The 14,734-nt window shown below is 41.2% G+C and overlaps 1 protein-coding gene across 7 annotated transcripts in view; it reads left to right on the forward strand.

The window, feature by feature from the left end:
* RANBP17 (RAN binding protein 17) overlaps nucleotides 1-14,734 on the forward strand; it is a 369,878-nt gene that overhangs the window by 298,488 nt on the left and 56,656 nt on the right. For all 7 annotated transcript variants that reach the window (XM_070357405.1, XM_070357402.1, XM_070357403.1 and 4 more), the window contains 2 exons: nucleotides 2,139-2,246; nucleotides 4,392-4,474. In XM_070357405.1, coding sequence (XP_070213506.1) covers nucleotides 2,139-2,246; nucleotides 4,392-4,474 — 191 coding nt within the window. The remainder of the gene's footprint in view (nucleotides 1-2,138; nucleotides 2,247-4,391; nucleotides 4,475-14,734) is intronic.

The raw sequence follows: 14,734 nt of genomic DNA on the forward strand, positions 1-14,734 counted from the left end.
GGTTTTTTCTGCTGAAGTTTTAGGGCTTAATTTTATATTCTGTGTGCATTTGGTGAAGAGGAGGCCAGTTGTGGGTAAAGGACCAGTGGAGCTGAGTCAGAGTTTTCCAGAATCTGGTGGTCTCAGGCATGAACTTATCAGAGGCATGCAAGGCATGCACTCATTATTGATGAGGATGTTTGACAATTTCTCCTTTAGTGTACATGGGCCTACTTTTAGCAAACTGACCTAGAGTAGATTAAAGCTACCCAAAGCTTTTCTTTCAACAGTACGTGAACCATGAACTTCTAAATGTTCAAGCTGAATTTAGAAAAGGCAGAGGAACCAGAGATCAAATTGCCAACATCCACTGGATCATCGAAAAAGCAAGAGAGCTCCGGAAAAACATCTACTTCTGCCTTATTGACTATGCCAACAACAAACTGTGGAAAATTCTTAAAGAGATGGGAATATCAGACCACCTGACCTGCCTCCTGAGAAATGTGTATGCAGGTCAAGAAGCAACAGTTAGAACTAGTCATGGAACAACAGACTGGTTTCAAAGAGGGAAAGGAGTACATCAAAGCTGTATATTGTCACCCTGCTTATTTAACTTAAATGCAGAGCACATCATGAGAAATGTTGGGCTGGATGAAGCACAAGCTGGAATCAAGATTGCCGGGAGAAATATCAATAACCTCAGATATGCAGATGACACCACCCTTACGGCAGAAAGCGAAGAAGAACTAAAGAGCTTCTTGATGAAAGTGAAAGAGGAGAGTGAAAAAGTTCACTTAAAACTCAACATTCAGAACACTTAAGATCACTGCATCTGGTCGCATTACGTCATGGCAAATAGATGGGAAAATAATGAAAACAGTGACAGACTTTATTTTTTGATCTTCAAAATCACTGCAGATGGTGACTGCAGCCATGAAATTAAAAGATGCTTGCTCCTTGAAAGAAAAATTATGACCAACCTAGACAGCATATTAAAAAGCAGAGACATTACTTTACCAAGAAAGGCACGTCTAGTCAAAGCTATGGTTTTTCCAGTGGTCATGTATGAATGTGAGAGTCGGACTATAAAGAAAGCTGAGCACTAAAGAATTGATGCTTTTTAACTGTGGTGTTGGAGAAGACTCTTGAGAGTCCCTTGGACTGCAGGGAGATCCAACCAGTCCATCCTAAAGGAGATCAGTCCTGAATATTCATTGGAAGGACTGATGCGGAAGCTGAACGCCAATACTTTGGCCACCTGATGCAAAGAACTGATTCATTTGAAAAGACCCTGATGCTGGGAAAGATTGAAGGCGGGAGGACAAGGGGCTGACAGAGGATGAGACGGTTGGACGGCATCACCGACTCAGTGGACATGAGTTTGAGTAGGCTCCAGGAGTTGCTGATGGACAGGGAGGCCTGGCGTGCTGCAGTCCATGGGATTGCAAAGAGTTGGACATGACTGAGTGACTGAACTGAACTGAAAGCTTTTCTTCAAGCTATCATCCCGAATGTTCCTTGGGGCTACAGTGAAACTAAACAGCTGATTAAGTTAACAGTTTTTTTTTTTAAAGGAAAAGAATGTATGTAGATAATTTCTAAGCCGAGAGAGAAATACATGGGGTTTACTATTTACAGTGCCCTTCTGGCACAGTGGTAAAGAATCTGCCTGCAATGTGGGAGACCCAGGTTCCATCCCTGGGTTGGGAAGATCCCTGGAGCAGGGACTAACAACCCACTCCAGTATTGTTGCCTGGAGAATTCCATGGACAGAGGAGCCTGGCTGACTACAGTCCTTGGGGTCACAAAAAGTCGTATATGAATGAGCTACTAACACTTTCACTTTCTAATTTTATGTATTTTATTGATAAAAGTTATATAATAAACACTATTCTTTTCTTCAGTAATTTGATGTGCAAGAAACTCGGATAATAGCAGTTCAAATGTTTTTACCTTCATGAACTAAATTTATTTTCCTTTCCTACAATATTAAGTATAATATGCTGTAAATATCATACGTTGCTTACATGGTACTTCGTAAGTATGCTACACATAAAAGAAATGCGGATTCCTTTTTTTTTTTTTCTTTTTCAGTGGCACCAATTTTCAGGAACAGTATTTCTTTTGACCCTTAAATTCTTTAACAAGCTTCATAACAGGTACCCAACATATCTTCCTATTCTTCAGAGGGCTATTGAGCAGTGGTATGGAGAGCCAGCATGTACAACTCCCATCTTAAAACTTATGGCAGAACTAATGCAAAACAGGTAAGAGGTGTGTTAGGCAGGTGGAAAAGTAATCTACTATTTGGTAGCACACATCAGAGATCAGACTTTCCTGCCTAGTGTGTGTGTATTTAAGGCTTAGCAAGAACCCAGGAACCAAAACTTAAGATGATCAGTGAAGGCAATAGAATTAAAGATACAAGGTTGAAACCTTTGGGGAGAAAGAATTAGGTGTATATGGGGACTCTGGCAACTGGGGAAAAAGTTGGAAGGCCACAGCCATCATTATTTAAAAGATTCAAAAGCATGAAATGGAGGAAAGGTGGTTTTAACCGTTTCACTGCTTTCTGTAGAGGAGAAAAGGAGCTGAGAGGTCTCTGAGTTGAGATGCTTTATTTTGTGGATGAGGCACCAAGGGCAATTCATGGACATACAGTTTGTCTCAAAAAGCCCTGGGGATTGTCCCTGCTTTGACTTTTAAGGTATCCTTCTTCCTTTGTGCTAAAACGCATGTATGTGGTTGATTTATGCACTCACAATTTTTATTTAAATAGCAACTACAACACTTCTCAGGAATAGCCTAGTTAAGCCTATGATTTACACAGAGAAGCAGAGATTCAGGTTCTCCTCATATAAATATTAACAAAGGTGTACCTAAAAGAGAAACACTGTAATAAGCTAATTGGTTTTACCACTTTAAATGTGTCATTATGAATATGGCTTAGCACCAGATTACCTGTCACGTAGCGATCCTGTTTCATCAGTTCCTCTTTGTAAACTGCGTGTTGGAAGGGAGCTATCCAGACAGGGAAGGAGTATGGATTGCATCTCTAATCTCTGGTGCTGAGTGTTTCACAGCAATAATTTAAAAATTTTAAAACCAGAGGTGGAAAAAGACCTGGCAAATAAATAAATGTGAGTATTATTCTTTTGAAAGCTGTTAGGGTTTTTAAAAACTGTTCTCTAGGTACCTTAAAGACTAAAGGAAGGGTAGCTATATATTTTATATTAGAAATTTAGTTTTTATTAAATTACTGTTTTTCAGCAAGATAATTAATAGTACATTACTGATAAAACACTTAATACTAAAGGAAAAAAATAATTACATTATATATTTTATATCTGCCATAGATGGATAATTCATATCTAGCACAATTGTTCTCAGAACTACTTGGCAAAAATCTATAATATCAGAAGATGTTATCTTGTTTATATTTCTCTGAAACCTAATGTGAATTGTGTACATACATTTCTTTAATCAGAATTGTATGTCAGCCATCAAATGTTTCTAATAGCACTTCTAATAAGTTATAACTGCACTTAATTCTAAAGCATTTTGAAAACACAGAGAGAACCAGCAATGTATTCTGTTCCTTAGCAAAGTATCTTTGCTTCCTGGTGTTTCTTTGCTATGATGTGTTTCATATTTTTACTGATTCTTTTAGAAGTATATGGTTATTTGTTGAAAGCAGAGCAGCAAGGCATATTAGAGCCAACTAAAGTCAAAGTGATGTTTAAAAAGCAAATATTATGCCAGGATGGCATATCAGTCCTTTGCCTTTTCAGACTGTCCCCCGACCTGTCAGAAACTAGGGAAGTAAAATTGTTCTCATTTAGAACTTCTGGAATTTGTTTCTCTTTACTTGAGCTATGTGCAGTGGAAACTATAGCCCCGTATGTAATTTAATGTGTTTGAAATATGCTTGAAGTATCAGATGATCCATTATGAATATGAGCAGTATTAAAGGTACTTAGATTTCCTGTTATATTGTCATTGTTTTAAAGATGTATATTAGGCACTACAGGAGATCTCAAATATAAATCTCTATACAAGTATCTATATAAACTTACATACTTGGGTTTTTTTTAATTATTATCTATCAGACGTTTGCATGAAAGGACAGGGGGCTAAGAGGTCTGTAATGTAGGATGTCAGGATATCGTTTTGACAGATAAAAGATGAATTATTTGAATGAGCAAATAAATGAAAATAATTGTATTGTCCTAGTATCTTTAGTAAAAAATTAGCACATACATTTTGTCACCACTTGTTTAATGGAATGATACTTTTAAGAAAGGATGATTGTACTGTTGCTACTTCTAATAAATGAGAATTCTGGGTATTTTCATCCTATATTTTGTTTATTTATCTGTACATGTAGTCTAAATTTTTGCTGTATTTCTCAGATCCCAGCGTTTGAATTTTGATGTATCATCTCCTAATGGAATTCTTCTCTTCAGAGAAGCTAGTAAAATGATTTGCACTTATGGTGAGTATCCTTTTCCATATTTGTCTCTGCAATATAACTTTTATCTCTTTGGAGGAAAGAAAGATGTTAGTTATTTTGTTCTTTTGAAACTTCATATCTGTATGAATTTGTGAAGTAGATAACAGGGGTGCAAAAAGCTGGGTAGCTATCATATTGACATCAGGAAAAATAAGCAGTATGCCTTTGACTACAGATCTTGCCTGACAAACCTGATGAATTTCTTTTAGCTAAAACTTTAGTGTCAGAAGCAAAGGGAATACACTATAAATATAATATTGAAGTAGGATATTGAAAAGTTACAGCATATTGAAAATTGCTAAAATTTAGATTAGGGAGTTTAGTATATTGGGTCAAGGAATGCTTAAACCAGTGTGTCACTGACACTGAATTTGGGGGAAATATCCTGGTAAAGAGCAGTAAATATTTTATTATAGGGAATTTGAGGGCACTGTACCCTTAGAATCAGCCTTCTACAGAAATGATTGTCCTATTCAATTATAGTAAAAAAAAAAATTGGTAATTATTTTTCTGCTTCCCAACTCTGACAGCTTCATCAATGGAATTCTCAACTCTCTGAGACCTTTATGTAGCCAGGAAATGCCACAATAGATAAGAATCTTCAGTTAGCGTTCCACACACTGACTGAAAACTGACTACAAGCTGGACTCCTTGCAGTATTCTTCTCCTTGAGAGATGTTTTCCTGGGTCCTCCTTTTCTTTGTCCTCTTCTTTTTTGCCTGTCTGTCCTTCCTTTCCCAAATCAACAGCCAACTCTATGTTCGGCCTCAGAAGTTGCCTGTGATTCTCATACTTCTTTTTGAATACCTAGAAACAGATTCTACAGAATTTTGTAAAGCTTCTGTTGTGTTTTCAGGGTATATCTAATTCCTTTTAGTGTCTTATCATACAAAGATATGTGCCTGGACCTTTTTCCAAAAGCATGATATCTTAGAAAAAACACAGTTTGGGGAGATTAAAAGATCTGAGTACCAGTTCTAGTACCAACACGTATAATTCCATGACCTTCAGTTAAGACACACAGCTAAGACACTCCTTGTCCTAGTTTTCTCGTATATAAAATTAGAAATAATGAATACCTACTGACCTCTCTGTCTAGTTAGGATTGTTACATTAGTCAGTCACGTTCGACTCTTTGTGACCCCATGGACTGTGGCTTGCCAGGCTCCTCTGTCCATTGAATTCTCCAGGCAAGAATACTGGACTGGGTTGCCCATTCCCTTCTCCAGGGCATCTTCCCATTCCAGGGATCAAATGCTGGTCTCCTGCGTTGCAGGTGGATTCATTACTGTCTGCTCCACGAGGGAAGTCTATAAGGTGCTTCTGAGGATTCAGTTACATGGTGCATGGAAAGGCCTTAGATAAGTTAACTACTGTGCTTACTGTTATGAAGAAATTGAAGCTCATAGGGGTTAAAGATTTGCCAAGTAATACATAGTTAGCAAATAGGCAAATGGGGATTTCATTCACAGTCTGTGTGACTTCAGACGGTCGTCTTCCCATAGTCCTTTCTGCTGCTTGGGAGTTGCCACATGAAGATTGTACCTAGGGTATTTTTGATGAAGCGCTATTCTTTAGAGTATGGTGATTTTTATCCTAAAACTGAAAGGAAATGAAGGCTCAATAGAAAAATGACCTTCAACTTTGTTACCAGTGACTTTGACCCAGGCACTTTATTACACAGAGTAGCAGAAAAATCTTTTTCAGCTTTCACTGATTCCACATGCCTGCCCCAATCAGCCAAGCTGATTTTGTCTGTCTTCATCTTGAGTAATGTTTTATTACTCATGCTTTTACCTCTGGAGATTCTGATATGCTCATTGAAGGGAGATCCTATGGCTGCCATCCAGGAGTCTGGAAAGTGAGGGGGAAAAAAATGGCTAGAAGGGTGCAGAAGAACCAGCATTACTTATTTTCTGGGTAAGCCAAGGTGAAGGAAGGGAAAACCTATGGAGGAAGGAGGCCAGGACACTCTGGGGTCCCTCCCGCCCGTCCTCACTGGGTTCCTCTCTGCTAGCCTGCCGCGGGCAGTGTCTGTGCCTTTGGTGATTGAGGCAGTGTGGGGGGAAGGACTCATTTGCGCCTGATTTGTTACCTGTTTTGTAGAATACCTCCACCTCGCTGCTCAATGAGACTGGCAGAAAAATAATACTTTCGATATGCTGTTTTATTTATCTACATTCTGTCATGATATACTTTGATGTAAGTTTTTAATTTTGCTTCAGCTCTCAGCTGCTCTTGCCGTTACAGCTCAGGGTCAGCAATGAGGTTAGCCACAGTAGCACAAAACAATTTCCTGTTTGTGCAGCCCAGGTAACATTTGGATGAGGATTAGATTTTACCACATTTTCTACTAGCCCAAGCCTATTATTTCTAATGAGTTTTAAATTGCTTCAAGAACATGTATTTCAAAATTTAGTGCTATGATCCATTCAGCCCGAGCAACTTAATAAAAGAAATTTCTTTCTTAAATTTTTGGTTAAAATGTTGCATGCAGTGTAATAAATGTTATTACTTTGGAAATCTACTTCTCAGTTTTAAGAACTGGGTGTTTTTTATGCTCAATTTCCATTTGTCCGATCTTTTCTTCCCTTTGCCTCTGGGTAATGGTATCTTTAGTGACATCTATTGGTTGAAGAGTGCACAGAAGGGAAAAATAGTGATTGTCTTTATAAGACTGGCAAGAATGAACTGCTCTTATTCCTTCCTTGCTGCTGCTGCTGCTGCTAAATCGCTTCAGTCGTGTCCGACTCCGTGCGACCCCAGAGACGGCAGCCCACCAGGCTCCGCCGTCCCTGGGATTCTCCAGGCAAGAACACTGGAGTGGGTTGCCATTTCCTTCTCCAATGCATGAAAGTGAAAGTGAAGTCGCTCAGTTGTGTCCGACTCTTCTCAACCCCATGGACTGCAGCCTACCAGGCTCCTCCATCCATGGGATTTTCCAGGCAAGAGTACTGGAGTGGGTTGCCATTGCCTTCTCCATTCCTTCCTTAGGTACCTGATTTAAGGAAGCTCAATGTGTAAAAAATCTAAACAAAAAATGGATAGAACAGCTATAATTATTCACTGTACCTAAGAATTTACATCAGGGTTCTTTGAGCAATATATGTTGCAGGTACATTTAAGGTATGACTTAATACTATGCTTAAATTGAATTTGCAAAGTGTTATACAAGCCACTGTCATTTGCTCTGACCTAGAAAACAGGCCAGTGGTTTTCCAACTGGGTTTTTCAGAGCCCTAGAGATCTGTGATAATACACAGAGACCCTGCAGAGGTGGAGGAGGAGAGGACTCTACTGCCACTTCAACCAGAACTGCAGCTATTTATTGTTACACTAGACTTATTTGCAATAGGAGTCACCTGCTTAAAGATACTTTTTGATAAAAAGAGCTTGAAAATTACTGGTATGTACTACTAGAAGGGTTATGACTTATATTTATGTTTGCTGCTGCTGCTAAGTCGCTTCAGTCGTGTCCGACTCCATTCGACCCCAGAGACGGCAGCCCACCAGGCTCCCCCATCCCTGGGATTCTCCAGGCAAGAACACTGGAGTGGGTTGCCATTTCCTTCTCCAATGCGTGAAAGTGAAGTCACTCAGTCGTGCCCGACTCTTCACGACCCCATGGACTGCAGCCTACCAGGCTCCTCCGTCCATGGGATTTTCCAGGCAAGAGTACTGGAGTGGATTGCCATTGCCTTCTCCAATATTTATGTTTAAATGATTATAAAAATTTAGCTGAAGGATGTATTGGCCTTGAAATAATTAGAGACTTGATAAAATGTTACCAGGAAATAACAGTTCTGAAAAACAGATAATCCAGGAACATGGATATAACCTTACGTTCTCTCAGAATCATGGTCAGGGACATAGAACAACAGAGTAGTAGAGTAATAAGCTCACCAAAGTTTTATGAAGGAGGTGGAATGATCAGTACCCTGAGGGTGCCAGGCCTTGAGGAGTACATTTCACAGTGAATCCATGTGTGTTGGACTTGGCCACTCCTGGACACAAGCAAGGAGAAGGCAATGGCAACCTACTCCAGTACTCTTGCCTGACAAATCCCATGGGCGGAGGAGCCTGGTAGGCTGCAGTCCATGGGATCGCAAAGAGTCGGACACGACTGAGTGACTTCACTTTCACTTTTCACTTTCATGCATAGGAGAAAGAAATGGCAACCCACTCCAGTGTTCTTGCCTGAAGAATCCCAGGGACGGGGGAGCCTGGTGGGCTGCCATCTCTGGGGTCGCACAGAGTTGGGCACGACTGAAGCGACTTAGCAGCAGCAACAGCAGCAGCACACAAGCAAAAAATGCTAAGCAAGTTGTTAAATAAGTAAGGGTGCTCTCCAAACAAGTACTTAGAGTTCAATAGATCTTTCAGCCATGCTGCTAATGTTTATCAAGCGTTTACTATATGTTTGATATTGTGAGAATTAGAGAGGAAGACATACACAAAAAAGACCCTTACTGATTCTTCTCCTAGTTGAGTCCAACAGTGGACTCAGTCAAGTCCATAAAGGGTTATAACGGACTGTGTTCACTTTCATGCTTAAGAAGCATACCGAGTGCTGTGGGAGCCCAGAAGTTTCTAACTCAGACTGAGCGGCCAGACAAGGAAATAGGAATAGTGCCCAGAAGTTTGAGGAGGGCATTTCAAGCAGGTGATAGCTTTTATAAAAGCATATAAATGTAAAATATTAAAATAGTCTATTACTAAAATGAAGGATCTCAGAATTGCTGTATGAAGTAGAAAGTGAAAATTCCTGATTATCTCATCACTCAAAATCTTTTAACAATTTAGTGTGCAGTCTTTCATACTTTTTTATGTGTACATATACATGTATTATTCCAGAAGTGCTATTATAGTATACTTGCTAATCTGTAATTTGCTATTTTTTACTTATATGATGGCCATTACTTCATACTAACATATATATAAAATCTACCATATCTCTTTTTTCCTTCGGTTTTTCATTATTTTTTCTGCCTTATCTTTTAAAATAGCTGCAAAGTATTCCATCTTATGGTCATACTATAATTTATTTAACTACTCACCTTTTGGTAAATGTAATTTTTATAAACATGCAATCTTTCACTATCATGCACTAGCAAGCAACTGTGTACCTTCAGCTTCGTGAGCATCACTATTCAGTAAGTATATGTATTGAGAGTAGCGGGTATGGTTGAGACTCAGTGAGTAAAACTGAAAAAAAAAATAGTATGTCAGAAAGTAGTAAGTGCTATGGAAAAAAAAAAGAAGAAGAAGAAAGCAAAGAAAGTGTTAGAAGTGCTAGGGATTGGGAAACATGTTGCAATATTAAGTACAGTGATCAAAATAGGCATCATTTGAAAAAATGACATTTGAGCCAAGACTTGCAGTCAGTGAGGGGGTTAATTATGCAGCTATCTCAGGGAAGAGTGTTCTAGGCTGAAGGAACACCAAGTTTTAGGGTCCTGAGGCAGAAGTGTATCTGGCATGTCTGAATAACAGAATATCGGTAGCTGGAACAGAGTGAACAAGAGAGAGTAATAACAAAAGCAATGTCATGTAATGCCATATCCTGTAGACATTATCAGGACTTTAAATCCAAGTGAAAGAGAAGGACTTTAGAATGTTTTGAGCAGAGGGCTGACATGATTTTATATTCGCTTTGACCACGGTGATAGCAGTGGGAGTAGTGAAAAGTGGTTGGATTCTGTATATATCTGAAAGTAAAACCAAATTTCTTGATGGATTGGATATTTTTGTCATAATATGTTTATGACAAGGGATTTTGTCATAAACAACTGGAAGGATGAAGTTACCATTAACTGAGAGAGTAAAGGCCAAAACTGGGTACGAGGGGGAAATCAGAAGTTCCCTTTTGACTTCATTGAGCTTGAAATGTTGATTTAGACATTCAGGTGGAAGTGTTGAATACAGAGTCGGATATACAAGTCTGAGGATCAGAAGAGGTCTGGTCTAGAAAAACAAATATGGGAGTCATTAACTCTCTAGGTGGGATTTAAAGCTGCAAAACAGGAGAGGTTCGCCAGGGCATGGGGTGTGGATTTAAATATAAAAGATTTAGGTTTAAGTTTTAGAGTATTCTGTGTTAGGAGGGAAGGGAGAAGAGAAGGAACCAGCAAAGGAGAGAATGAGCAGGTACTGAAGTAAGAGAATAATCAGGAGAGAGTGTGTCTAGTCAGCTGTGTCAAAAGCTGCCAGTGAATTGAAGAAGGTGAGGACTAAGAGTTGATCATTACATTTAGGGAAAAGGTTATTAGGAACCTTGAAAAGAGCACTTTTAGAGGAGTAGGTGTAAAAGAGGAAAACTGAAGACACAGTTCTTTTAAGAAGAAACAATTCTTTTAAGGAGTTTCATTAACAGAAGGAAGTAATATCAAGCAGGGAAGTAGGGCCAAGAGAAGGTTTTGTTTCAAAAAAGAAAGACTGCATAGGAGAGAAAGGGGGAATTGCTGTGCTTTGTCTCAAGCCCATAAAAGGAGAGGGGAGCTAGTTCAACAGATTGAGAAGCTGGCTTTCACAGAGACTGTGCATAAGTGCAAATGCTAGGAGATGGTGAGATATGGTAGTGAACATTCGTTTTGGAATGTATTCCCAAAAGTGGATTTACACAGTTTTAATAAATTTAACCAAATTGCCCTCTACAGTGGTTATACTAATTCACATTCCCAACAATTTTCTTAATTTCCCACATGCTTATCAATGCTGCATTGTTTTAATCTTTTTCAACCTGAAAGGGAAATACTATATTCCTTTCCATATCCACAGCTCGTTTCTGTCTCAAACCACTTATATCCAGGGGATTTGGCTGGTTTGCAGAGACAGAGTGGGTTGAGCGACCTGAAATAATGTCAGCAAGCTTGCTCACATAACTGTTCTGATGCTAAATGAAGACATTCAACCTATAGAGCTGTCAGCTAAGTATCAAATTAACTTTAAAATTTTAGAGATTAAAGGGGAAAAATAAAAAGTAAATCAGTGTAACAGATTGCTTTATAAACCAGGAAGTAACATTGTTCATACTGTTAGTTCTTCCTGGTATAAGATACAACTACCATATATCTTAGCCCTTGCACCTTTTTTTAAAACTATTACTGGGACTTCCATAGTAGTCCAGTGGTTAAGAATCTGCCTTCCAACACAGGGGATGCAGATTTGATCTCTGATTGGGGAACTAAGATCCCACATGCCACAGGGCAACTAAGCCCATATGCCTCTACCACTGAGCCCACACCACAACTACTGAGCCCGCACCGCAACTAGAGAGCCCACACATCAACTAGAGAGCCCGCGCCACAACTCCTGAGCCCGCAGCACAACTACTGAGCCCGCGCCACAACTCCTGAGCCCGCACCACAACTCCTGAGCCTGCACCACAACTACAGAGCCCGCGCCACAACTAGAGAGCCCACACCGCAACTCCTGAGCCTGCACCGCAAGTAGAAAGCCCGCACTGCAACTCCTGAGCCCACACCACAACTCCTGAGCCTGCACCGCAACTAGAGAGCCCGCACCGCAACTCCTGAGCCCACACTGCAACTCCTGAGCCTGCACCACAACTAGAGAGCCCGCGCCACAACTCCTGAGCCTGCACCGCAACTAGAGAGCCCGCACCGCAACTCCTGAGCCCGCACCGCAACTCCTGAGCCTGCACCACAACTAGAGAGCCCGCGCCACAACTCCTGAGCCCGCACCGCAACTCCTGAGCCTGCACCACAACTAGAGAGCCCGCGCCACAACTCCTGAGCCCGCACCGCAACTCCTGAGCCTGCACCACAACTAGAGAGCCCGCGCCACAACTCCTGAGCCCGCACCGCAACTCCTGAGCCTGCACCACAACTAGAGAGCCCGCGCCACAACTCCCGAGCCTGCACCGCAACTAGAGAGCCCGCGCCACAACTCCTGAGCCTGCACCGCAACTCCTGAGCCTGCACCACAACTAGAGAGCCCGCGCCACAACTCCTGAGCCCGCACCACAACTCCTGAACCTGCACCGCAACTAGAGAGCCCGCACTGCAGCTCCTGAGCCTGCACCGCAACTAGAGAGCCCACGCCACAACTAGAGAGCCCACACCACAACTCCTGAGCCTGCACCGCAATTCCTGAGCCCGCACCGCAACTCCTGAGCCTGCACCGCAACTCCTGAGCCTGCACCGCAACTAGAGAGCCCATGCCACAACTAGAGAGCCCGCACCGCAACTCCTGAGCCCGCACCGCAACTAGAGAGCCCACGCCACAACTAGAGAGCCTGCAGCGCAACTCCTGAGCCTGCACTGCAGCTAGAGAGCCCGCGCCACAACTCCTGAGCCCGTACCACAACTACCGAGCCTGCGCCACAACTCCTGAGCCCGCGCCACTACTACTGAGCCCGAAAGCAGTAACTAGATAGAAGCCTGATGACAGAATGAAGAGCTGCCGTGCGTGTCCCACAGCCAAGACCTGATGCAGTCAAATGAATAGTGTTTTACATTGTGTTCTTCTGAGGGCACAGAGAAATGGTAGAGTGTGGGCCAAAGATCCACACTGTGATACCCTACAGCCAGTTCTCTTTGAAGGAATAGAGGGAACGTGGTCAAATACATAGAACTGTCCTTACTTTGAATTATGTATTAGAAGCAAGTGACATTATTCTACACCAGACACACTCAGCTTTACCGCCTCCTCTTTTTCAGGCCTTAGCTCCCCATGTCTGACCTAACAGGCTAGTAGACTGGAGAGAGAAAAGAGCCCTTACTACTGTGTCTGGCTATAGTTTACATGAGCACTGTGCCGGTTACTGGGGTAAGCATTTTATATATGCTGTCTCCTTCACTCCACATAAGAGCCTTGTGAGTTATAAGTGCTGTTATTGTAACTGCTCCCAGTTATGACAGATATGGTCAGTGGGAAACAGTTAAAGGTTTCCCTTTTGATTCTAAACTTCGGAAGTCTCTAATTTCATTACAGAAAATGTATCATTTCTTTTTTACAAGTGGCGACTGTTACTGGCTTCAGTGGCTGCCTTCGTCACCCAGCAGTCCATCAGTGCAATAAAGACCTCCCTCTTAGGAAGGAAGGAGATGGGACTTTATAGGCGTGGGGTGGAATAGGGAAGGCAAAGAGGTTTGTCATACCTATAGAGGAACATTAAAACAAAATCTGCACGTGATCACTTTTGTTTAGAGCAGTGTGAGTCTAACTGCTAGATTTTAAGCTTTTTGAGGGCAGAGACTCCAGTTTCAGTAAGGATTGTTGAATAATATAAATTGAATAACGCTGATGGGGTGAATAAATGATGTGGACATGCCTTCTCTTCCATAGTCATTTATAGCCACCATGGAATGCAGAACCACTGGAGCATGATGAAATATAGTTTCCTCTTTCAAAAGTATTACTCATTCTACTTTTTCAAGGTCATAATGGTATGCTAGTTACTGTTTTAATTCACACAGGTGTGTCTGAAATAGTCCGAAAGACATGTATGCCAGATTGCAACTTTAATACAAGATAAAAGTTGTGATTCTAAATAATTAATCCTTCTTGATTATAGGTTATCCAGTCTTTTAGAATCAAAAATTTTCTCCCAACACAGTTCTTAGTCTGCCTTTTCCATCTTGCGCTGAAGAAAATAGGATCTTTACTTTCCCCATAAGGACCTCAGCATAGGAAGTCCCCAGAAGATGGCCTACTTTTCTCTGTTTGGCCCTAGCCTCCTTAACTCAAAATGTGTAAACCACCACTACCACCAAATTATCCAGCTTTTTCCATCACATGCAAGCAGTGCTTTTCTTTCCTGGGAAAGGGAAGGGGACAGGGAATGTGTATGTTGATTTAGATTGAATTGGAGGCGAAGGTAGTAAACCAGTGGTTGAGAACTGCCCTCTCCTGCAGCTCCCTGCTTTTAAAGGCCTTCATGCCCGTGCACATAATCTCTGGAATACTCTTCTCTCCCTCAAGTCCATCTGAGAGTTTGTGATTGGTCACTGAGAAGCAACCTGTTCTGTGAAGCCTTACCCACCCTGCTGTCGTGTCCAAGCAAAGCCAGTCTCTTCTATTCCCATAAAATCTTGACATATGTCTCTGATAGTGTTTGTCACATTGTATGAAATTATTTGTTTACAAATCTATTCTCCCACCAGTAGCTATTAAGGAAATACTATCATATTGAGTTAAAACTTAGCATATCTTTCTAAGAGAAGTTAGGATGAGATCATGAGAGAGGGTACAGAATGTGGTATGGAGTAAATTCCAAGA

The sequence above is a fragment of the Bos mutus genome, chromosome 20, assembly GCF_027580195.1.
Source record: "Bos mutus isolate GX-2022 chromosome 20, NWIPB_WYAK_1.1, whole genome shotgun sequence".
Taxonomy (NCBI): domain Eukaryota; kingdom Metazoa; phylum Chordata; class Mammalia; order Artiodactyla; family Bovidae; genus Bos; species Bos mutus.